The sequence below is a fragment of the Strigops habroptila genome, chromosome 7, assembly GCF_004027225.2.
Source record: "Strigops habroptila isolate Jane chromosome 7, bStrHab1.2.pri, whole genome shotgun sequence".
Classification (NCBI taxonomy): Eukaryota; Metazoa; Chordata; class Aves; order Psittaciformes; family Psittacidae; genus Strigops; species Strigops habroptila.
The window spans coordinates 69772062-69798134 of NC_044283.2; the positions used below are offsets into that span (position 1 = coordinate 69772062).

Here is a 26073-nt window from a genome sequence, read left to right on the forward strand (position 1 = left end):
GAGAAGCTGCCCCATCCCTGGCAGTGTTCAAGGCCAGGTTGGACACAGGGGCTTGGAGCAACCTGCTCTAGTGGAAGGTGTCCCTGCCCGTGGCAGGGGCTGGAACTGGATGAGCTTTAAGGTCCCTTCCAACCCAAACCACTCTGTGACTCTATGAATAGCACGAAAGAGGTGGTTGTAACTCCCAACAACACATCTGGCATCCAGAACATGCAAGAGCAGCAGCATGTGGGTAAAAGCAGAGCAGAGAGTTCCCCAGGAGTTTCACAGCGTTATTTTACCACTCAGACAGCAAAGCTTTGGGGGGGGGGGTGTGGAGAAGAAGTGACAGTTTTAGCCTGCTGAATCTCCAGCATAACTCCCTTGACAAGATCACTGCAGAAAGTTGTGAGAAGCTCCTTGTTCCCCAGAGCAAGAGGTGGGTGAGTGTCTGACCAGGGTCCTGTTCCTTGGCTGAGGTTCAAGATACCAGCTCTGGCCTCTGCTATGGCAAACACTCTGAAGAGGCAAAGCTGCAGCTGCAATACTGCGAGGAGCCCACGCTGTGCCTGGTGTTTTTAGCTAATACAGATGATAAATAATTGCAGTCACTGAGAAACTTCCTCGTTGGAACTGGCTCCAGATGAACAAAACTGTTGAACACATCACCATCTTGGAAAAAAAAAACCCAAAACCAAGACAATGCAAAACCCAATGCCTCTATTTAGAAGACAATAATACATTTTTTAAATATGCTTCACTCTCTAGGTCTAATGGAAATACTCCTCCACAAGAATATTCTTTTAATCAGGGGAAAAAATACCTTTGTGATTTTTAAAACAAGTTTCCGCTTGACAAGTAAAGTAAGTGTTATGACTTCTCAAGGCCCTACGCATACCTTAACATGAAGATGTGCTTTTATCCTCAACAGTCAACTGCCAGGTTTGCATTCACATTAAACCAGCTGACAACCATGACACCAACACCAGTGGACCAAGAACACCATTTTTGTACCCTCCACCATCAAGAACAATGTTGTTCTGTGGTGTGGTTTGAGAAAACCCCAGACCTTAAGAAACACATTGTAACATGCAGTGGGGTCCTGTTCCGAGTTACAACGGTGAAGAGGTCTCTACAGCATCACATCTCAAATCATCAGCCTCCTTTTACTTCGGAACTAAAGATGGTGAACAAGGTTTCACTCAGTGTTTTGGATTAGTTGTACAAATACATTTGTGAAAGGACTGATGACATGAATAACACACAGTCAGTGCATACTGGTAGTAAGCAGCGCACAACACTTGACAGAAAAGACAAGCCTACGCCTACAGCCCAGCTGTCCGTTGTTCCAGGGCACATGGGAGCCTGCTGTGTTCCAAGAAGGTCCTTTGCAGCCCACACTCCCAAGGCCATTTGCAAATGTCCCTCATGATGTTTCCGTATTGATTCAGGCCATTTTATTTTCAATGATACAGTGGTTATGATCATCTATGGCTGTCAGTGCAGGTACAAAGAGAGTGCGGGGCTGGAAAAAGCAGGATCTCAAGCAGTTTTAAAATATAGTTGTAACTTAGCTGGTAAGAAAAGTCTCCTCCCTTCAAGACAGTGCAGCTTCTCTTTCATCTCTATACCACAAAAAGTTACACCTGACACAATCGTTTCTCTGCAGTAGAGAATGCTGGGTAGTGGTAGTTGGTATTAGGTCAGCTCTAATAGTTTATTCTCCAAGCTCATGTGTTAAAGGAAACTTACTAAGATGTCCTGATGAGCGGTGACCTTTCGTCTTCAGTACTCTGAAAGGAAAAAATCACAACACAGTGAGTTAGATGTGGCACATCAGAGAGCTTCCATGATGGGGAAGCTGCATGGCTGAGACTCCAAACAGGAAAGGAAAAAGCTCTTGGCTCCTACTCCTAAGTACAATTTCCTGTAAGAGAACCAGCACTGCACTATAAAAGTACCAGAGGGCGGGTGGCAGCTTGGGCAGGGACCTCGGGCTCACAGCAGCACCTTACAGATGATAGAACGCCACAACCGCCCCGCATGGAGGGAATCACAAGGAGAGCTTTAACTAGCTGAATTACTTCTGTTTGCAGGAAAAGCAACAAAGGCAATGTAGAGAAAACATGGAATTTAGGTGTTCCTTTGTCATTTTAATTCCTGTGCAGTGTTCAGGAACATCCAAGAGAGATGGTGTGAAGCTATACCTGTAGGGTGGGGCAGGAATGCCTGGGACAGGGGCCTCAGGCAATGGGACAGTTTTGACTCTCTAGCTGAGCCAGCCAGTAACAGGCAAACTCAAAAGCTCAATGGCAAAGGCGTCTCTTGTAAAAGAACCTGAAGCACAGTCCTGAGAGCATATGCTCATGAACCACCTTTGGTTCATGAGAAAATCAAGAATAAAGCCAAGAGAGCCAAAGAACAGCTTCTCAAAGCCACCACTTGAGGCAAAGAGGCTGCAGACCTTGCTGCCAAAGTGCCACCACTGCTGCCACTACCATCACGCCCCCGGTCCCGCTGGACTAAGACAAAGCACATGAACAGGGTGGCTGGGTGCTCTGTAAGTAGGTGTGAGGGTTCTTTCTCACACCATTGTAAAGTAATATTTAGGAAACACCATAGAAGCAAGATCACACTAAGACAACAGCAACTACACGGAGAAAACAGCCTACTAGAGTACCCAGTCTATTTCTCTAACCAGAGGATCTGTAGTTTTGTCTTGTCTGAACCTGACTGCCTTGCCTATGAGGGTGAAATTCTGGCATCAGCTTTCAGCATGACGAGCAGCCTTAATGCCAGCATGTCACTTTGTGACAGGACTTTTCACAAATAGACCTACAAATCAGTACTGTCTGGATAAAACTTTCTGCGTGCTGCTGTCTGTAAAATTCACACGTTCCTTTGTCATAGATTTGCATTATGATTCTGAAAATTGTTTCTGAGAACAGTGTCAGATTGTGTTCTGACAGTGTTCTTAAATATAGTGAACTTCTTGCATCTTATCCTCCAGGGTCCTCTAGGCAGGCTGATTTTTTTCTTTCACTACTGTTGGCAAGGGAATTGGGCACAGGACACATGACCTGCCTTACCACATTCCTCATATTAGCTCCATTCCTTTGCTTTGGCGATTTATTCTGAGTCTATTAGAACTTCCCTTCCCTAGAAAGATCACGTTAAACAGAAACAACATATAAAAACGTTTGTGTGCACAAAGACACTGAGCAGGTAAAAAGCAACAAAATCAAATACAGGCAGATATACAGTAAGCAAGGCCAAATTCAAATGCTACTGACCTCTTCACTTATTCCTCGGGACCTGCACACCAGCACAATAAAAACAATCCCAAAACCAATTCCTAGAGCCATGATTACAAAGGGGATTCCAATTACAACACTGGCTTCCAGCAGGACATGCCTGAGTTTGCTGGCAGATGCTTCATCAATCAGAACACTCTGGAGGAGAGAGATGTGAAGAGGTAAAAAAAAAGATTTATTTCTGTTCTTCCTTTGTATGAGACCGCTTTACCTAGTCTGTATTTCAAAAGAAAGTAGATTTCTAACTCTCAGTTTAGGCATGGAATAATACAGGCCTAGAAAAATGGTGTACGTCACTGAAACTGGTCCCCTAGAATCGTCCCCAAATCCAATTAATTCAGTGATCCAGCACAGGAATATTCAAAACAGATGATGCAAAAAAAGATGTGGTCTTGTGAACTCCCACCTCCTCATCTGAGCATCCCTTTTCCTCACGGGCCTTTGACCCTTTCAAAGACTTTTGAAATTAAAAGGACTGTTTGACTGAGAGTGTTTTGCAGGGCTGAACTTGATACTATGGTCAACAAGCAGCAGAGGATGTTAGTTAAGAAACAGCAACAGCTTCCTACCTATGACTGTACAAAGGTGATCAACAGCATTTTCTTTACTGGTTAGCTCAAAACCAGTGTTTTTGCCAGCATAAACATAGCACAATGCTGCAAAGAAACAACAAAAGTACTTACCTCATTTATATACATCACTGGGAAAATCAGCGTTCGGATGTTGCCCGTTTCACTGTGTGAGAAAAAGTAACAATAAAAAGTTATTGTTTCACAACTTTTCAACTTGAGGGTTCTGAAGACAGATTGTAATAGAACAACGAACAAGGGAACTGTCCCTAAAAAACCTCTGGGCTGTTCTTTTTTGTGGTTGATTTTCACCTCCCTCCTGGAGTAGAACAATCTCAATCTCCAAGATGGATAGTGAATTCTGTTTTGGGAGGAATGGCATATTTACGGGCTTGGTGGGGAGTAAAAGAGAAGGATCCATATAGAGGCCCATTAATCACCAACTGAATGGCAGATTTGTGCCAGTCAGCAAGAATTCCAAGCTAAGCTGATGTTGAAGGTTACTCATATTTGCAAAACACAGAAACTATTCTCCAAGGAACATGCTCACAGCAGCAATCCCCCCCTCCCCCCCGACATTTGGCACACAGAAAATAACAGCTTATGCATCAGTTGTGTTAATGTAACAGTTCCTAGACACTAGAAAATAAGGTGGTGTTGGTCTGAAGAAACATCACTGACTCTTCCAGGAGTATCAGGCAGGTAAAATACTTCTGTTTTATACAATATGCAGCAAAGCTGTGCCAATAAACACATGATCAGAGGCTGAGTAGGAAGAATAGCTACCACACAGGCTTAGTGACAAGTAAATCAGTATGTCAGAAAGACACAAGATGCAGGGAACAGTATTTCTGCACAACTGAGCTGCAGTTTGGGGATGTGCCACTCAAACTGGAACACCCAGAAAAGCAGGCAGAATCCACCTGCAACAAAGAAGACATGAGGCATTTTACCCACACATTACTTGGGATTGTACCCTGTTCCTGTTTGTAGGATTGTACTGACTGCCAAAATTTCAGTACAAAGACTTCTCTTTACCATATCAACGCAGTCACAGGCAAGATCCTTCTACGTGATCAAACAAGCCCTCTCTTGCCTGCTGTTGTGAGACATAGCACTTGGTCTGTTTTGTGCTTGTTGGGGAAAGGCAGGGGCAGCCCTCATGCCTTTTCATTTGGTTTTCATGTGACCACTGCTGAGAAATGATGGTAACTGCAATATTTATCTCCTGCAAGCTGTGAAGAGTAGAATGGCATGTCCTCGCTGCAGTGTGTTCAAGCTGCACTCCACAGTGGCAGACCCTCTCTGTGAGCAAACAAGCCAGTGTGATATATGACTGATGCTCCACAAGCACCACGTGGAACTTGTCCATAAACATCTTGCTTTTCTTGAATACTGCTTTTACTCTGCAGATGGAACTGCAAAATCTACTTGATCTGTGAGAAGAGAGGATACTGCCACTTAAAACTGAGATTTGACTGGATTTCTCTCTCTACCACTTGCTCTCTCCAACCAATATTCTATTTGAACACTGCAGACAAATTAATTTTGAGTATCAAATCAGATGCGAGATATCCACCCAGCAGCACAGAACACTTACAAAAATTCAGGTAATTTTCTGATGTGAACATTGATCTGCATCCTCTTGGCTGCTTTCAGGACGAGCCCTGTCAACTGGGGAATAAAACAAATCAGAGTATCAAAAAATAATAAGTGTACAGCCACAGGGATAATGAGCAGGAAACGCAACACAGTAAGGGCTGCAATGGGATGTACAGGAATATTTCCTCATTCAAGCAGCAAAATTAAGTCTGGAGAGTGGGTGGGAGGGGGAAGGTGCCATTTTGTGGCAGTACCAAAAAGCTGGGTAAGTGGGAGCAGGGTCATGGGAAGAACCTGGCACCAAACCAGATACTAAGCAGCAGCTGCACTAGACCTTAGGAGAGGAACTATGCATTTTCCTCCTGCTTTGCCCTTCTGATTCTCTCCCCCATCCTGCTTGGGAGAGAGTGAGTGAGCAGCTGTGTGGTGCTTAGCTGGGGCTAAACCACAAGTGTAAAAAAACCACAGACCATCACTTCCAAGCTCCTTTAATTTCTGACATTTCATGCTGAAAATACCAACAACTCTGTAAACATCCATGAAAGATGTAATCACTACGCTTCTGTATCTCTCCTCTCATGACTCCACGCTATCTAAATTGAGTCCAACATCCATGGAATATAGATTTCCTCTCTTGGTCTACATACCCAGTTTCTTCAGCTTGGGCAAAACGCAGTCAAGATAATACTCAGATGGTTGGGATGGCAGGGTGAACCAGAAAAGTAGCCTCATCTGTTTCTAAGAAATATTTTCTTAGACCTTCATCTCATCATTACCAGTCCGATGGCATCTCTAATTGCACAGCACAATGGGAAATGCATTTTAATTCTTGCTATCCAGCCAAGTTTGCTCTAGACAAGCAAATCCAAGTAGATCAGTTCCACATAAACTAGTACAGCTTCCTTGAGGTCAATGGAACAATGTTGATAGACACCACCCAAGAAGGTGACCTAAATCCATATGCTTGGATTCCCCATATAACCCTTTCAAAAAGCCTGCACTTACAGGATTGATGTCCAGAAATGTCTCATGATACTCCTTTTTCGGGTGCATGCCGTCTATGTCCTCTATAAACTTTTGATCTGCTTGGTAGAAATGAGGAGCTGATAGAAATATTGGAGCGCCTAGAATGTGAAAACATAAAAAGTCAGCACCTAAACAAGACAGAGCAGGATTCAAGGAAGTCTGTGAGAAACTCAAAACTCATCATTGTGCCATTTACACTGAAAGGAAAAGTCCATTCTGGAGCTAAAGAATCAACACTCTTGACTCCCTGTCTTCAGAACAAGCCAAATCTTCCCTTGTGCATCATCAGCACAGCTTCATGTCTCATGTTTGGTACGTCTTTCTGATTCCTTGATTTAAAACATTGCTGGAGCAGACAGGATCTGACAATAACATCCCCTCAGATCTCTGCTGCATTTTACAACCAAATGATCAGTTGTTGGTGGCTGATTTCACTGAGCACAATCGTAACCCTACAGGTCTCACCAAAGTGTCCTCATATATTTCAGACAGAAAGAAGTATGTTCCCCACTGACATTCTTCCAGTCTGCTTCCACCCCCTGGTAACATACCTTGCTTACAGACGCTGACGTTGAGGACACCAGTGCCAGGACAGTTTCCCGGCGGCACGCAGAAGCCAGCATTGCCTGGGTTAACCGTTGTGTTGGCAAACACCATAGCAGAGGGCACAAAGCGGTAGGTTGGAATGCCTGCAACAGTTCCCGAGCTGTCGTACACCAGGTACAAAGATCTGCAAGGAGGAAAAGCCAGACCCCAATTTGTTATGTCTTGAGCACTTGTCTGTCTATCTACTTGAGTCTGCAGTAAGCTACAGTCTTCGTTTAAGCCCATTCCAAAGATCTTCAGTATTAAATTTATTAGGCTTCTGATCAGCAAATGCACATGCATCACTCTGCTGCTGCACAGAATAGACAATCCTGTGCCACCTCTGCTGCTCCAGGGACACTAATGCCTGCTTCCAGCATTTCGGGGTCTCACTGTAGTCCCCTTGTTGCTATTGCCTCTTGTGTGAGACAGCAATTGTATATACTACTGAGAGGGACAAGGAAAAGAACACAGAACAAGTTGGCAAGTCCTGAATTCAGCATAACATACATCTGATTTAAATAGGGAATTTCAGATCAGTGTGGTTTTTCACAGCCAGGGAAATGGACAAGGGAGGAGACAAGGTGGAACATAAGGAAGGAAACACCAAGATTTTCTGCATCTTGTTGCATTTCAAACAGCATTATGTCAAGTCATGAATGTCTAAAGGTCGTGTCTCTAAAAAAGTAGGGCACAGAGGAAGACTTTGGAGGAAAGAAGCTTTGGGCAAGGTTCATGTAAATCCTTCCATTCCTCTCATGACTAGGCTCGCAAGGCAGTCCAGTCTGTCTTTCCAGTCATCTTCCAGATTTTCACTTTATGTTGAAATAGCACGTCCTTAACTTGATGCAGATTGGGGTTTCTTTTGTGTAAGTCTCTCATCCCTCATACCGTGAATGAATGCAGAACACTCGTAACTGTTAAATAAAATCACACGAGGAAAAGCACCAGCCTAACATGAAATGCCAAGAGGAATGGATGTAAAGGCTCTGTTTTAAAGTTCAAGTAACATTTTCTTCTCCTTACCTGCAGAAATCAGATGAAAAGATATAAATGTTCTCATCTTTGCTAATCAGCGGGTGAAAGGATGTCCCATCTGTCCCGTTGATCATGTTACATGTCTCTGTTGTCCACCAGCTCAACGACCTGAAGAAAACCAAGCAAAGATAGTAAGGGTTAGAGTATCTTTGAGCAGTGGTCATGCTTTAGGAAGTTCATCTCTGGCTCCTTGGTAACACACGCTGCCCACTGAAGAGGTGCTGGATACCCAGGCATAAGCTGCCCCAGCCTTGGCTCTGTGTACAGAGCAGTAAGGAAACGTGGTGTCTGGGAACACTGGCTGTGTAGATGTGGGAATACAGTCCCGAGAGGTGGCTGGGATGGGTGTCCTAGAGGAGGGAAGGGAGAGAGGGTCACCTCTGCCAAGGGGCAGTCAGGGGTTCAGAGGTGAGTAGACCCAGCAGTCTGCTTACTAAAGGCTGGGATGTCTTCCTTTCAGAGTTAATGACACATACCAAAATACTAGGGGGCTGGCCTGAAGCTGCTAAGAGCTATAAAAGGACCCCTTTTTGGTGAACAATGCTTATGTTCATCCAAAGTGAGAAAAGCAACAGATTTTGACAGAGACCACACTGAAAAACTTACTCTTTTCCTTTCCATTCCACAATCCTTGAGAAGTTAAGGTAGCTCATTTCCCCACTTAGGAAAACATATTCTCCATCATCGGTTCCGTTCATCTGCAAACAGATACATGAGTTTTTAATCACTCTGCTCATTCTGTAACACCCAGCTTGTAACTGAAACGGGTGGCAGGAGTTCAAGCTGTCATCACTTCAAATCCAATCCAGAAGTGATGGACTCTCTGTAAGGTAAGTGCAATTTGTTAAATTCCACCTTGATTATCAATGAGGTGGAAGGATCGGGCTAGATTCTCACCCCTCCCAAGCAAAGGAAATGTAACCTTTTTTTCCTTTGAAATTTGCCACTGAAAAAACAGCCCTTAGCCAAAAAAATAAACCCACAGAAAATAACCTGAGCACTGCAGATGATCTCCAAGAAACAAGTAGTCCCCACAGCCCGAAATGATGTGGAACCAGAAACACCATGGAAGTCAGTAACAGCTCCAGCATAGAAATAACGTGATTGCAATCAATGACTAAGGAAATAGGTCAGGAAATGTTCTAGTAGTTTGCACAAGTGGCCCTGCAAAGCCCATGTCATTCAAGAGAGCACAGGCAATAGTGGAGTGGTTTGCCCTTGGGAAGCTTATCCATATCTGATAAAGACAAGTCAGATAAAACATCCACAGCTGTGCTATAGCCAGTGCCTTGATCCAGCCAAACTGAAGAGGGAACATCCTTTTGCTGCCCATGCAGCCCATCTCCAGCCTTCCCAACTGGCTGGCTGTGACAGCCCAAACTGTATAGCAACACCACCATTCCCACATAAAGCATCAGAAAGTCTTGCATGCCAGTTACCTTATTAAAGAAGCCAAACACTGGATCTATCTCAGGATGCAAAAGATGAATGGTTGACAAGAGCCTGTCTTTGTAGCCCCACAGTAATTCATGGACAGTGTGAACTGTGAACAGGGATTCTTGGTACAGAAGCAGCAGCACCTCTGTGGCAAACTGAAGAGGGGTTGACCTGGTCCACTCCATTGCAGTCTGCCAGGGGATCAGAATAAGGGAGAAATGGTCGGATTTCTTGTAGAATAAGTAATACCAACTACATACAAACACAGACACATGTTTCAACTGTCTTTTTGGTTTCATTATTTCTACTCATGGCAAGTTAAGTGCTGGCTAACAGGTTCTCCAGCTTTTCTCCTACAGGGATGTGCTCTTGCAGGTTCCTGTTCAGCCTGGCACTGCCACACAACCAGCTCAGTTCCATATCATTAACTGCCATAGTCTTGAGAATGGATTTTAAGTGAAATGTGCAAAACTGCTTTCTAAACAGCCTGTATTTCACAAGTATTTTACAGCTAGAGACATGCTTTGAATTTCACCCTTAGGAAGTCACAGTTTACACTTTTAAAAGACAGCCATTCCTCCAAAATGCAAGCAATACCCAAATTTATTTCCTTTCTAGTTGCCAAGTGATTTTACAACACGTCTTTAACAAAGCAAAACCAAAAGAAGGAAATATTCCTTGGGCAAACCAACCTGTAGTTCTCCTCATACTACCTGCTACAGTGCATCACAGTCAAAAATCTGAACAGGAGATAATCCTTACCACCACTCAAATGCCTGGGAGGAACTGTAAATACACTGACTGTATTATTTGTAACTTTTAGTAAGCTGAGTCCTATCTACTACTTTATACAGTGCATCTATGTATTCGTTCATAAAGTCAGACAAGACAATTTTTGAAATGCTGAGGGGAAAGCAGAAACGAATGCGTTCTGTAATTGAAGTCAATTAAACTAGTACAGGGAGTAAAGGCTTAGTTACACAACCAAATATTTTAGTACAGTCTAATTTCCTTTGGAAGATAGGACAGCTTTGGATCTGCTTGTTCTCATACTGTTCCTGTATGAGACCCAAAATGATGGTCTGCCTCTGATCACCCAAATGAGACTTTCTTTGGAGAGTACTCTCACCTTATTCTCCAGTTTCGCTAACTCCTGGCAACCCAATAAGCCTGATCTCTGCTCAGCCCTGCAGTGTGTGTCAGCTTTCAGCACAAGGTAAGGCACTAACACTACAGAAGTGTATGGTGAAGGAGGAATACAATAAAAAAACCCCACGGCAGTCCAACCCAAAACTGAGTGCAGTGTTTGCCTCAGATATAAGCTGCCTCTCTGGTTCTTCCACCACATTTATCTACCACAAAGACAGAGACAGCATGAAGCAACAAGCTGCGAGTTATGAAGTGTGTTAGGATGACTTCCAAGCAGAAATGAAAGAGAACTCACCACTGCAGGAACATTAACTGTTCTAATCAGGTCCACTTCAGGGTCTCCAACAGACTTCTGAGGTTCAAATACATACGTCTTGGGATTTAGAGCAGATACTTTGGTACCATTGTCCAAAAACTGAACGTGCACTCTTGGCCTGTATTCTCTGAAAAAGAGTTTGTTCTCTAATTAAGTTAAACAAGTACGCATAACGTTAATGCAATTAACTTACGGCTATTCTACTACTTTAAGCACATAAAGGGTGGGATTTTCAGTTCACTAGGAGTGGATTAATTATTGCTTCTGCTGCTGTCAGCAACAGAATTCCCCTTTGTATCAGTGTAAGCTGAATCAGACCTCACAGAGCTCTTCCAGAATTGCCACCCCACATATTCATTTCACTTTGTATTTTGCCTCATCTTTAAAAACCTCCAAGGAAAGAGAACAATTTTAACAGTACAGAAGGATTTAGAGGCAATAGATACGGGACTGCCCTTGAAGTACAATTTGAAAACTAAACTTTGCTGCAGGCAAAATCCACTCTCAGGCAGAACAAGATGCAGGCTTCATGTAAGTCTCATTAAGCTGACCTGAGAACCTACCAGAATCCTACTGCTTGCTTTAAAGTACTTTGCACTAGGACATCTGGGCTTACATGTAGCACGGGCATAGAACAAGCCTTATTCTATCTTTTCTCCTTCAATTTTCAGGCAGGAATCCTGGACACAATAGAAATTCAACTGAATTTTTGCCCTGAACTACTCATGGCCTGGGAGGTTGTTTCTGTTACTGTCTATGCACTCAGACAGGCATCATAAAACTCAGGATTGCTGACAAGTGCAGTTGGCAAGAACCATCAAATGCTACCTGCTGGCATGATGAGGAAGTCACATCTTAATTACCCTGAAACACAGGTCATAACCATAATTCAATCCATGGCCACTACCATTTTACGAACAAGAAGCACACAATTCTGCACAACTGGCTGGCTCGGGCTCAAAATGAGCTATACATGTGTCTTCAGCAAACCTGAAAAGGGGAATGGCAGGTTGCCTATGGCATGAAACCTGTGGTGTACACATGAAGTGAAATGCTCTGCATTTCCTAGGTCTCCATTCACTCAGGAGTTTGTTGACTTTTTCATTGCTTTGCTTCTGGTGTAGATTTTAAGCCCCAAGGTGTGCAAGTGAATTATTCTGTGAGACCCTGTGCTATGATGTTTTTCATTCATTTCAGATACTACAAACTATCCCAGCTGCACTAGATCCTTCAACGCAGCTGTATTACTGTGGTTCAGTCTTTCAACTGGAAAGGCCTGGGAAACTGTTCCAACCATTTCCCATCTTTCTTACACAAAGAAGCAAATCTACCACTCTTCAGCATCTCTACCACCAAGGAACATTTTGGTCTGGCCACACTTCCAGCCTGACTTGCCAAGAGCCAAGTACAGCAACCTGCTTTATACCCAGGGCTTGAACTGTGGCGATGGCAATGGACAGTTATAAGTGCCTTCCCTAAAATAGGCCAGAGTTAACCTGAGAAGCCTCTCCAACCGTAAAAGGGTAGGAGAGGAAAATAATACTCTCTGATTAGGGATACAAGTAGGAGGATCTCAGATGTTAAAGACAAAAAGCTGTACATGTACACAAGAGCAGACAATATTGAAGTGTTCTTCGGGCTTAGGCAGATAAGCAGCTTGTACTTTATAATTCTTTTATACGCTGCAAATTTAGCTTCCAGGATTTTAAAATACAAGCACTACTTTTTTTTTTTTCCTTTTTTTTTTTTTTTTTTGTTACAGAATCTACCTCTGTTGTTCAAAACCTATGAACTTGTCCTGGGTTCAGCTACAGCAGTCACTTTTCTCCTTCTTAGTAGCTGGTGCAGTGCTGTGGTTTTGACTTTCAGCCTGGGAACAGCGCTGATAACACCGATGTTTTTAGTTGTTGCCAAGTAATGTTCACTCCAACCAAGGACTTTCTCAGCCTCATGCTTTGCCAGGGAGGAGGGGAAGCCGGGAGGAAGCAGAGACAGGACCCCTGACCCAAACTGGCCAAAGGGGTATTCCATACCACAGCACGTCATGCCCAGTATATAAACCGGGGGGAGTTACCCGGAAGGCCCAGATCACTGCTCGGGTCGGGCTGGGTATCGGTCGGCGGGTGGTGAGCAATTGTATCCTCTCCCCTTGTTATTTCACTAATCGTTATTATCATTGGTGGTAGCAGTAGTGGTTTTGTGTTATACCTCAGTTGCGGGACTGCTCTTATCTCAACCCGTGGGAGTTACATTCTTCCCATTCTCCTCCCCATCCCTCCAGGAGCGGGGGGAGGAAGAAGGGGGGGAGTGAGTGAGCAGCTGCGTGGTTCTGAGTTACCAGCTGGGCTCAAACCATGACAAACTGCAGGCAGAATATGCAGGAAGAGATTTATTTAGCCGTCCCACCTCCTCTCTGGCACTCAGATCTTTTAACTCTGCTTGTCTGAGCCAGTATACTTCCAGCCTTTCTCCCCAGTACCCTGTTTTATAAGAACACTGAACCACATACTTCATGTTTAGGGCATTTTAGGTGTTATGCCACATGCTAAACCTAAATGAGTCTTTAAGGCTTTGCTACATGAGGCCTGTGAAATAAACTTGGTGTTTATTCTGTCTCAAGCATGCCACATCCCTCCCTTCTCCCTCTCCTCCCACATGCCTCCTCTCTTCCTCCACCCACTGCTGCAGTCTGGTACTGGCAGTGACAGCCAGGCAAGGATTAAAGAATCCGCTGGAAAAGAGCACTCCATTCCCTAACTTTCCTCTTCCTTCTATCAGATTGAGCGCAGAACAATCAAATCCTGTTTAGACATGTCAAAATCAGGCTAACCAAACAAGCCAGAAGCTACTGAAACACACAGCCTCCCTCTCTCACACTGCAGTAAACAATTCAGGGAGAGCCTGCATCACCCAACTGGCTCACAGCCAGCTTGTGGTGTTGAAGGGGAAGGCTCTCCCAGCAAGTCACAAACCAGAAGTTCGGGCTGGGCCTCCCTTCGGGAACAGACTAACCCAGCCAGCTACACCACCAGCCCCGTCCATACCATCAGACTCTCTCAAGGATAAGGTGCAGCTTCACAAATGGGGCTATGCATGACACCCAGAAGACAGTCAGAACTAAGAAAAGGGGAAAATATTAAGGTAGCTAAGGGGATTGAGTACCAGGCTGCAGAAGAGCATGGGCCTACGTGGTTTCATCTAGCTGTACTACACCTAGAGCTGACCCTATTTATCTTCCTGACAGAGAGAATGCACAGCTGGCTAATTATAAGCATTATACTATACAGACCTGAAGAAAAGCTTAGGAACTTGAAAGCTTATGTCTTTTCTCCAGCTCTACCAGTTTATCTAAGACGAGGTATTTTGCCATGTAATTTCCCAAGGCTAAACAGACACAGTACTGAAATAGAGAGGAAATGGGGAAAAAGATTGATGGCAGAGGGTGAAGCAAAGCTGAGGTGTGGGAGGAAAGAAGCAGAAAGGTAAGATGTACTGCAGAGACCAAAGCTACCACAAAGGCTCTCCCTTTCATTCTACAGTATTTTTTTCAAACACTAACAACCAGTTTCTGATCTTTTTGCAGCTTAGATAAAGACATCTCCTTCTGGCACTGAGCTAGTGCCCAGTCTGAATGAATGTGTGTGACTAGAAGCGAGTCTGACAATGAGAAATCAACCTTTTGCCATGGTTTTCATACCTCCGTAACTTCAAAGACCATACTGCTTTCTGCCACAGCACTGCTCCTGGTTTACACTGCTGCATGCAGAGCAGAATGAAGCTCTAAAGGAAAACTCATTTGTAAGGTGACTTCAAAATCCCTCTACGTGCAGCAGATTGTTTTGTGTGCAGCCATATCACACAGAAGGAAAGTTCAAGAGGCCAGATAAAGTTCCAACACTGCACATAGCTGTAGTAATTCTATCAGTCTGTACAAATGGTAGATATGTCTGAATCTAAGTAGGTTTTACAGTGGGGGTTGGCTGAGGAAGATCCTTATAGTACCACTCTCTAACTGGTTTTCTGGCCACATTTTTAACAATGTGAATTGTGCAACTTCACCTGGGGGGTGATTTCTCAGTGAACACATGAATCATCCTATTCCCAGACTCTCAAACCCCACACGAGTGTTTTTTCCTCAAACAAGACACTAGACCAGGATGCAAACAACTTCCTCTGTGTTCAGCAGCTGAGGAACAGCAGCACACAAGCAAAATCTTGTACAACATCGGACAGAACTTTCTGGCTTAATCCAAAACTGACTGCAGGTACTCCAAATGTCAGTCTAGTTGTACCGTCTGGGTGGTGAATGATGATGCTCCCTTGAATGTGAGTAATCACGCATTAATAGCTAGTTTTTCCTCCTAGAACTGAATCCCAAGCACTCTAGATCCCACTTTCTGGCTTCCTCACAGACAACATGTTTAGTGAGATGTGAAAACAGTGAAACGATGATCCTACCGGTAGGTGTATGGCCCTATTTCCTCTACAAGAGGAGTATCGCCTTGAAGCACTTCCAAAGGATTTGTCACATTAAAGAAGTAGAACTGCATGTAGACTGGTGGAGGAGGATCCTCCCAGGCTTCAAAGGTTTCCGTGCCATTTTTCAATACTGTTCCCTGAAACAAGAGGAAGACAGATTGGCTGTTAACAACAGATGCTGTAAGATATTTATAGGAAAGAAGGAATTCTATGCCCTCAGAATAAGCTCAGGCAATCGAATCTGAGACTCCAATTCTACAAATGCTTATAAATACGTTTTTGAAGCATCTCAATATCAACAAGATCAGACACACGCTACAGGCTCACAGGCTAGGGGCATACCTTTATTGGCTTTGTTGTTCTACTTCTTCCCACAAACACTTCTGCCTGACATTTTTCAGAATGAAGACTTACCAGCTATTACACAGTGATCCTGTGCCAGCAAAACCCTAACCTGGTATAAGATAGCATAAACAGTTACTTTCCTGCAGCAATGAGAGCACACGCAACTCCAGACCCATGGACTCTTAGTCTATTTTGTAACTAATAAAACACGGACCTACAAAAGAAAAGCTATAAATGGTTATTTTATGAGAGAAGCACTTAAGTAATGAATCAGTAATTTCTTTACCTACCAGCATATGCATGTTATAATGAAAGTCACAACCACAACCTCTAGGTAGCTCCATTAGAAATATATAATACAGGTCTCAACCCCTTGTTTTATTACCATTCCATTTTAGTTAAAACTCACCCCAACTACAAAAGCATCGCCACCAAAATCAAGGCTTTTCATATAGTTACAACACTGGTTCTGCCACTGTGGTAGTAGTAAAGAAATTTGGCTTGCAGAGTGGCATTTTCAGAAATAAACACAAAGAAAACTACATCTTTGAAAACCGTATCACCTGCAGGCAAAAGAAGGAAAGGGGGGAATCATCTGCATCTGTGTCTCATCAACACATGCTTTTTTTATTCTTTTCGGAAAACAAGTCAAATACTGTAAGTGCAAGCTGAAAAGCAGGCTAGACTGGACAACTGCCATTCCTTGGTTACTGTTTCTGGGGCCTTCACTCACTTCATCAGCCACAGTTGCCCCAGGACTCCTTCCCGGCCTTCCCATTTAAGGAGCTGTTTTCTCTCCATGTAGTTTTTCATTTTGAATGACTAGATAAAGAGAAGACTGTTTCAAAGACAAACTTATTGGCAGGAGCTTGGAATGGCAGCAGTATTGCTGAACAGCAGTGAAAGCCAACCCAGCTGGTAGCACTTCCCAGTTGCAGACTGCTTCCCATGGGGAATTTCAAGCCATGTATTCTGTGCACACCATGAAAAATAACTTATTTTAGACATGCCTCAGGAGCTTTCAGCATTTCTTTGGAACTACTGGCACCTCATATATACCATTTTCTGCATAGCCCAATGCTTTTGATCCTGTGTTCTTGTGATCTGTGACAAGGAGGCTCATCTCAGTATTCAGCCAGAGCTCTCCTGAAGTTGGTTTGTGGGATCAGGAATAGAAAACCTCCCCAAATCAGACGTAGTGTTTCCATGGTTCCACCCTAAAGGGCTGGGAGCAAGACAGCAATGTATTTAAGATACCTCCAGATGACTGCGACAGCTTTTCTCCACATGCAAATAACCACATTCCAAAGTCAACTTATTTCCAAAGTGGTGATGTGGTGAACTACTGATGTCTGCTCCCTTCCTAAGTTGTACAAAGCTCACATCTCTCATGTGCACGAAACTCCATGACTGGAGCCAGTTTTAGGCTCCAGTCAATCCCTTATGGCGGTGAGATCACCTTTATAGTGTCCAGGGAGGCCACGGCCCCCGTCCCCCTCTCCTGAGCTAGACTGAACACAAGAAGCTCCTCAACTCAGTGTATCAACGCTAAATGTAAGGTGTGTTTCTACCATGCTCTCTCTATATACATGTATGCATCAGATTACATGCAATAAGCATTAATAAGAAGGAAATGCAAGAGCTTTTATCTGGCAGGTCAGTTTAAACACAGGCTTTTGAGATTTCGAAATCACAAGCCCCTGGGAGATGGGCTACAGAGCAAAAGGGTAGTGAAACAAAGTCCTCTGGTGACTTGTTTTCTGGATCTGCCTGGCACCATTTGGATCTCCCACAGAAATGACATGTCTATTTATAGCTCTGTACAGTGACAGCTCCAATTATAAACCCAGATTCGCAAACCTCCGAGCTGGAGTCAGGCAGACCCTGTGAAACTCTCAAATAATGAAATATGGTAAGCTCTTTTCTTCTGTTTTTCACCAAACGTTACCCGGTGGGTCTATCACATGGTATTACACAGCCTAGAGCTGAGAGAAAAACACAAGCACATATTTTTGAGCAAAACATATGTCCATGTCCCTCAGCTGATGGCATCCAGGGTTAGCTCTGCTGCCTTTCCTCTGCACCAGAGCAGGATCTGGTGTTACACCACTGGGTTTTTTTATCAGAGCTTGTGATCACTACTAGGTTGGGCAAGCTGCACGATACTAGATCACAGCACTGCTTTTTAATCCAAAATACGTAAAAGACACAGCTCCGCTGTTGTTATTGCTGCTGTATTGTAAGGCCAGAGAATCAGATTTTTCCTCTTGTAAATTTATATGGAAGAAAAAGAGACACAAAGTATTCAGAAGCTTCAAGTCAGACACTAGGCTAGCAGGAAGTAGCCTGCAGAGGTCTCAGAGAGATACAACACAAGCACAGATACAACACAGGGTATACCTACTGCAAGATCACAGCCTAAAAACAGTGGACAATACCAGTCTTTCATTCAGAAGCAGAGCAGGGGTTCTCCTTTCCAAGTGGAGTCCACATTCACTTCAAGTGTGCCAAAGCATCCTTCCTACTCACTTTATTTATCATGCCAGTCCTGTATTTGCAGCTTATTTGCTGGTGTTTTCCTTGTCTTGACCATGCTTCACACAAAGGAAATAAAAAGCAAGCTTCCCTTACACGAAGTTACTGTTGCTGCTAGTGACAGGGGGTGGGAAATGGTGCTGAACATTTTTGGAACCTACACAGAAAGGAGCATCTCCACTGATCCTTCATATAAGCCTCCACACTGAACTGTGCTAGGAGCTCTAGTATTTCAAATTAGAGAACAACAGCAAAAAATGATCAATACAGAAACTAAATCAAGGGATGAGATATCTTCCCTGTCCTTTTGGGCCCTAAACACTCCAGAAAATCCAGCTCCAGAGATGGCTGGCAACAAAAGTCCAGTGACATTTCAAGAGTTCAGAAGTCTTAAGTGTTTTCTAAAATAATCAGTGTGAGGTATATGGCATAAAGAATCACAAAGTCATAGAATCCCAGCCTGGTTTGGGTTGGAAGGGACCTTAAAGCTCATCCAGTTCCAACCCCCGCCACGGGCAGGGACACCTTCCACTAGAGCAGGTTGCTCCAAGCCCCTGTGTCCAACCTGGCCTTGAACACTGCCAGGGATGGGGCAGCCACAGCTTCTCTGGGCACCCTGTGCCAGCGCCTCATTTGGGGTAGAGGACTGATTGCCCAGGTTTGGAATTAGGTGCACAGATCAAAGGTTTTTATATTCATAAGCTGCACGCTTATGGCAATAAAATACATAACCATGTAACCAACAGAGAGCACAAGGCAAGCACTGGTAGGAGCTAGGAAGGACTTTCTCCTGTGGGCAGCTAATCTATTCATGTTCATTACAGGGTTTTTCCCATTATTTGCTGGTGTTTCACGTGTCAGCCCCTGACAATGAAGAGATACTGACGAATTGGACATCTGAGTGGCACGGTACCCTAATTCACAAAAAGCCAGTATGACTGGCAAATAAGACAGAGGATAAGTTGACAATATTTGAATGCCTTCTGGGAAAGGTGTCTTTGTCACAACACTGTCCTTGTCACAACACATCTCCCTGATGATTTTCAAGGAAGTGTGACACCAGGCTGGATTCCCCGCTCTTCCCACGCCCTCTCTGTACCCAAGCACCCTGCCTTTGGCTGGAAAGGATGCACCACACAGACCCCCTGCTGAAAGCCAACCCATCCTCAGTGGTTCACAGGTCCTGAGTTTGGACACAGAAGTGCTTCAGCTGCTCCAAAACTCTTGACTGCAAGTCAGCTCTGTTTCAGGACTGCTGGGAAGCCCTCAAAGGAGCATGGTGCTGGAGCGTGTCCAAATAAGAGCAACGAAGCTGGAGAGGGTTTAGAAACAAAGTCCTATGAGGATCAGCTGAGGAAACCGGGGTTGTTCAGTCTGGAGAAAAGGAGGCTCATGGGAGACCTTATTGCTTTCTACAACTACCTGAAAGGAGGATGGAGCGAAGTGTGGGTCAGTCTTCTCCCAGGTTACAAGTGATAGCACAAGAGGAAACAGCCTCAAGCTGCACTAGGGGAGGTTTAGACTGGATATTAGGAAACATTTCTTCACCAGAAGGGTTGTCGAGCACTGGAACAGGCTGCCTGGGGAAGTGGTGGAGTCCCCATCCCTGGGGGTATTTAGAAGATGTATAGATGTGGCATTTAGGGACATGATTTAGTGCTGGACTTGACAATGATGGGTTTATGGTCTTTTCCAACCTAAATGATTCTATGAACTACCTGTCATAAGGACAATCTCTTACCCCTGCTGCAACTCCTTCAATGACAGAGCGGTTGAGGCTAGGAAGGGCCAGAGCACAGCGATAATACTTCGTGTCCCATGCCCTGCCCTGCAGAGAGCTGGAAAAGCTCAAGTCTTGCCACATTTCAAAGGCAAATTGAGATTTGTCTATTTGCACAAAGCTGCACACATGGTTACACAAGAGACAGCAGCTTTCTAGACTACACGTGAATGACAAAAAGTTCATGTGAGATAAAGCACATGTGGAAGGCAGCTGAATCAGCAGAGTAACTGGGAGCATGCTGCTCTGGGGCTGAGATCTGCATGCTGCAGTTTGGGTGCGTGGCTCCCGCAGGTGGCCAGGAGGGAAGCAGTGGCTGGCACAGGGTGCAGGACACTGGATTCTGTGCAATCCAGACGTACAGCAGCATGAGCTGAAGAGTGGTAAGCAGGGAAAGCCTGAGCTCTGGGAACTTTATCCTGCATTACTGAAAGCTCTGCTGAATGAATACCAACTTACTCTTACATAATGAACCATTAAGGGTAAGGAGCATGCAGCTAAGAGGTAATACGCATAAGGAGGATCACGCCTAATTCCTGACAGCTCTACACTCTCTCATCAAACCGTGTTTTTATACCCCACTGCTCTTTTGATAAGAGCATGAAACAGACTCGAAACCAGGAGTTCTGCGACGCAGAGGATGGCGGGGTCCTTTACAAAGACCTCAGATCTGGGACATGAGGCTGCACATGTCTATGCAAGGCTGCACTGCTTTGCCTTGGTTTGCATCCAGCTTTGCATACATGAACAAGCACATCACCCCATACCTGGCTTTCAGACTGCCTAGAAAAGGTACAGGCTGATGATCAAATGACTTCAGGGTAAGTCAGGATAACTCGCCACCCTCTGCTACGAGGGTGATGAGGCCCTGGCACAGGTTGCCCAGAGAGGCTTCCCCATCCCTGGCAGTGTTCAAGGCCAGGTTGGACACAGGGGCTTGGAGCAACCTGCTCTAGTGGAAGGTGTCCCTGCCCATGGCAGGAGGTTGGGACTGGGTGAGCTTTAAGGTCCCTTCCAACCCAAACCAGTCTGTGATTCTATGATAAACCATCCATTACCCCTGCTACATTCCAGCAAAGCAGAAACATGTACCTGAGAATAAACACTACAGGAATAGCTGTATAAGCAGCTCCTGAAGAGCAGCTGACACACTGCCGGGTTGCACGACAGCTTAACCTGTGGTAGCCTCTTTTTTTTGGCTATCCCCTGAAGTTTACAAGCACACTTCAGAGTGCCACAACTTGCTCTACGACGACTGGCAACCTGAAAATTCACTTCCTAAACCCAACCGATTTAAGGTAAGACAAAACAGCTTCTATGTTAGGAAGTGCTCCCTATCAGTACCCCAAAGGGCATTACTAACACAGCTGACCCCTCTCACTAGACCACTGGATAAATGCAAAGAGCCAGTATGAGAGAGGAACAAAAGCTTGGGCAGACCATGAACACTGAAGGGCTCTGCATTCACAACCGTGCTAGGCTGGGTGTCCCCAAAATGTGCTACAAGCAACCTGTAACAGCGGGGTGAAATGCCTCACTATCATCACCCAGCCTGGGCAACTACCACATATTTCAGCCCATAGCACCCTGGCTCTGCACCAGAGGCAGCAGTAAGTGAAGCAGCAGAACAAGCTACTGTACACAAGCTGCAAGAAATCTATGACAGGGATGGCACAAAAGGAGGGGTGCTTTTGGTGTCCCCTGCTCACCCAATGTGCTATTGCTCTGGAGAAGGCTTCTCACTACAGCTGCTTCCTTCCCCACAGCCAATAAAACTGCCTCAGGAGAACTGATTTTTCTCCTAGTCACGCAGTTTTCACACAGCTCAGGCCCAGTGCAGCCTCAGTTCCATCCTGAGCCCCAGCCCAGCTGGGTGGCGCAGGGCAGGAGGGTTCACTGCCCAGGGATGCTCCTTCCCTCCCCCCAGCCACGGCGGTGCAAGGAGGGAGCTGTACCACGTCACCTGCCAGCCCCCTTCTTCCTTCCCTCCTTCCCCCCTCCCTCCTTCCTCTCCCAGGATTATTTTGAGAGGGAATAAACCAGTCGGAAGGGATTGGGGTGGGAATCGGGCCGTGCTCTCACCTGCTTCACCTGCAGGTCCACCACAGTCTGGAAGACATGTGCCACCAGCAAGGAGATGCTGGCGATGAGCAGCGTCATGGCCAGGACCCCCACGGTGACGAGGCACAACGACTTCATGGCTGCAACCGAGCAGGGACCAAGACGACGCCGCCGCCGCCGCCAGGCCCCGGGCCGGGCGCAGGGGCGGGAGCCCGCCTCGCTCCGCCCCCACCGCCGGCGGGCCGGGAGGAGCCACCGGTGCCACCCGCCCCGCAAGGGCGGGAGGTGCAGGTGCCCGGCGGGAGCGGGGGTTCTGTGACCTGGGTCTGGCCAGCCCTCGCGCTGGGGCACCAGGCTGCTCGCCGTGACCTGCTTACCCGGAAAGGGGGAAATGGATCCCAAATCATGTGTGCTTGTTCCTGCTTGGAAGGCGAGCTCCCGCTGGCACAGCTGAAATTTCCCTGTCTGCTGTGGATGGATGTGCTGGGGTACATCTCCCGATGCATCTTTAAAAGGTTTTGTGGAAAACAAGGAGAAAACCAGCTATTCTTCAGCAAGATCATAGAATCATGGAATGGTTTGGGTTGGAAGGGACCTTAAAGCTCATCCAGTTTCAACCCCCTGCCACAGCAGGGACACCTTCCACCACACCAGGTTGGTCCAAGCCCCGTCCAGCCTGGCCTTGAACACTGCCAGGGATGGGGCATTTGGTTTAGGAAAAAACTTAAAATGGGGCGTTAGGTTTAGGAATTAGTTGCGGGAAACACTTGCAGGGAACAAGAAGTGTCTCTAGAATGAATTAAGCTTCACAGGGATCAGATTCTTCCATAATTCAATAACAGTTCAGCTTCTACCAACACAGTTCAGTCCACCTCAGTCTTCATACCACACAGGAGGAAGGGAAGCCTCTGAGACAGAGGGCTCCTGTCCCATAACCATCACTAAGCTGCCAGCATTTCCTAAGTCCTGAGTCAGTTCCCTCTCCTCTTGCTCTTCCAAACCATGAGGCTGGCAGCTTGCCATCACCACCCTGCTCCTAATAATGCCTTCCCTAGAAGAGAGCAAGCAGACCATCAAGTGGATATCCTGCTAAGATGGACTGAAGCATTTTCTTTCATAAGTACTATTTCCTGTAATTGTAATTGCAGTAGCAGTGTTATGTTACTCTGTACCTTTCGCTTGTGAAAGGTGATGAGGTCACATTTCACAGTTGTTCGGAAAACTGGAATTTTTGTGGTTCCATCCATGCGTTAAAAAGAAAAACACAAAAAGGAGAATACTGTTCTGGCAGCTTGTTTTCCTTCAGATTCCCACTCTGAAGTGGTGTTCTCAGCTCTGTTTCATCACCAGCTCTCCAAAAGCAAACAACAGAGTAAATAATGACAATCTGGTTCTGAAGGCTAATTTAATGACAGCAATAGAATTCTCCCCCTGGAAAAAAGGTCTCCTGCGAGAGCGCGCTCTCTGAAACCATAAACCTTCCCTGACACTGTAAAATACTGGCCTTTGGTGGGGACCAGCTGTAAGGACAATTCTTACAAGCAGATGCCTCCTCCTGCAGCACATTAAACCTATTTTCCATGGCTGCCGAAGCAGTGGGAGACCTTTTCCTTGTCTCACCTGAAGTAGTCTAACTGCTCTGTGACTTCTGGTGTTTAGTGAGGACATCTTGCTGCACTCCAGTGTGAGTAAGAAGCTGACCAGGTCTGGTGTCTCTAAATCAGAGATAAACACAGAAGAACAAGCACAGACAGCAATTCTCTAGTTCTGCAAAGCCATTTTTATCTTAACTACTTTTTGCAGCCAGGAAGCATTTTTATTAATGATGTTAAGGAACATGCTGGTTTATGTGAGCACTGAAACCCTGGAAAATCGAAAGAAAGGCAGGAATATTTAAGGAATTCCAGCATTCTGAGATATTTTAAATGGGAGATACAGGGTTTTATTTCAAAGGCTAAATTGGGTTTGCTGCTGCAAAAGGATTCTTGCAGCCCACGAGACCACTGAAATTCTTTTAGCTGAACCCTGGCATGAATATTTATGAATCTTTACAGATCAACCGGTGATTTCTTGAATTTTGGGTTTGCTTTATTCAGAGGGTTTTTTGAGTTTTGGTTGTTTTGGTTTTGGTTTGTTTTGGATTTTTTCATAAAAAACTACCTGTGATGCACAGAACCCCATCATTTCTCCATACAGATTTTCCAGATTGTCAGTTGTGAATTATTCTCTTTTTTGGCAAATTATTTTACCTTTCGAAATGGAGAAAGTGCTTACTAGCTCTGACACACTTAAAACATTCCCATGAAGGGTGACTCCACCTCTGAAGTGCAGCATGGGAATGCCGTGGGTGCACTGCTGGCTCAGGGCACGATACTGTGCTGTAATTATAAATCCCTGAAGCAAGCAGAGGCACATCTTCCCATTCCAGATGATATTACAAGAGGAAAAGGCAGATAAGGCCCACGTTCAGGAAAATATGTACTTAGCCAAAGAAGACTTCATGTCCTCATTCTTTTTCCTTTCTTACCCCCTTCCATTAGCCTTCCCTCTCCCCACTCCTTTCACTTTTTCACTATTTAATTTGCCATTCCCAAGAATGTCCACCACTTAAAATGACAGTATTCATTCCTGGTCTAATGGAAGGTGCCTGGTCTAGTGGAAGGTGTCCCTGCCCATAGCAGAGGGTTAGAACTGGATGAGCTTTAAGATCCCTTCCAACCCAAACCACTCTGTGATTCTGTGAAGTTCACAACAGCTACTCTGCTCATGGTCTACACCGTTGTCGTATCTCCATTGTAAACTCTGGGCATGGCTTGTTTTTCTGTTACTGTACAGAACCATCACAACTGGGATCCCAGGCCTGGTGGGTGTCTTGCACCAACACCATAAATATGGTGAAAATAGTAGAAGAACACACCAAGCAGGCAGTTGTGCAGGCTGCCCCAGAAAGCTGCTGCCTCTTGTTCTGCACCCATCACCCACATACACTGCTGGGCTGCCCCAGATTTTGTCTTGTGATGAAATGGGCAAGCTTCATGCTCCCAGGGCTTTAGCCCAGGGTCTCTCGTGATGATTTCCACCTATTAAAATTATTTGAAAACCCTTTTTAAAAACTAAACCATGGATGAAGCAGTCCTGCCCTATGCACTGGGAAAATGTTTAATAAATACAAAAGGCCATTACTTACGGAGGTTGTCAGTGTGGCTTCTCCAGTTTAACACGAGTTTCTTGGCTCCTTGGGGTCTGTGTAAGGAAGGAAAAGGCTTGTCAAGGAAGGAATTAGGAAATCAGGCAGCATGGTATCAGCCAAATCAGAACAGATCCCAGAAATCCTTCATCCTACTCCTGTAATTTAGTAACTATTAGGAACCTTTCTTTAGGGAATGTTTTATGTTGGGGTGCAAACAGCAGACAGGAGAAGTAGGATATTTTTCATTGTTTCTTTGTTCATATCCATGTCACCTCATGGATTTCTGGTCCTTGCCACCCAAGACAGGAATCATGCTTGTCCTTACTTCTGATTTGGGTGCTACAATAATCTCTCACTGCTGACAGACCTGTTCATACCAGGTCTAACCGGATCCCAGTTTTGCATTGCTTCCTTCAGGAGCTGTGACCTGAGGGCATATAGAGACATGAAACAGCCTTTCCAGAACCAAGTGTAGTTTCATCTAAACAGTGAGAATGCAATCGTAACTAGAAAAGTGTTTTACTTAACAAATAATCTACCAGTTTCTCTCTCAACATTTTGGTAGACTTGTCCACTCATCTGCTGCATGATGTTTGCAGTCTGCTTTCATCTATGTATCTGTGGTGCTCTTTACTTCCATCTCCATCACTGTGTTTCTGAATCCTAGC

General features: G+C 45.0%; 1 protein-coding gene across 2 annotated transcripts; it reads right to left on the minus strand.

Moving 5' to 3' along the window:
* Positions 1-682: 682 nt before the first annotated feature.
* On the minus strand, positions 683-22433 carry SCARB2 (scavenger receptor class B member 2). 2 transcript variants are annotated; one of them, XM_030492386.1, is made up of 13 exons: positions 22237-22433; positions 15474-15631; positions 10995-11142; positions 9553-9741; positions 8720-8811; positions 8102-8221; positions 7042-7220; positions 6470-6588; positions 5463-5536; positions 3977-4028; positions 3273-3431; positions 3069-3138; positions 683-1772 (listed from the first exon to the last, which is right to left on the minus strand). In XM_030492386.1, the coding sequence occupies exons 1-12, from the start codon at positions 22351-22353 to the stop codon at positions 3109-3111; spliced, it is 1437 nt and encodes a 478-aa protein (XP_030348246.1). In that variant the 5' UTR covers positions 22354-22433; the 3' UTR covers positions 683-1772; positions 3069-3108. The 2 variants fall into 2 exon arrangements, with proteins under 2 accessions (XP_030348246.1, XP_030348245.1); XM_030492385.1 differs by lacking the exon at positions 3069-3138.
* Positions 22434-26073: the final 3640 nt, after the last annotated feature.

Coding starts and splice junctions, on each gene's coding strand:
- SCARB2 (XM_030492385.1), bottom strand. CDS start 22,353: ATGAAGTCGTTGTGCCTCGTCACCGTGGGGGTCCTGGCCATGACGCTG. Junction 9,742..10,994: donor CAGTTAATGTTCCTGCAGTG/GTGAGTTCTCTT, acceptor ATCCCCTGGCAG/ACTGCAATGGAGTGGACCAG. Junction 8,812..9,552: donor TGTTTGGCTTCTTTAATAAG/GTAACTGGCATG, acceptor ATCTGTTTGCAG/ATGAACGGAACCGATGATGG.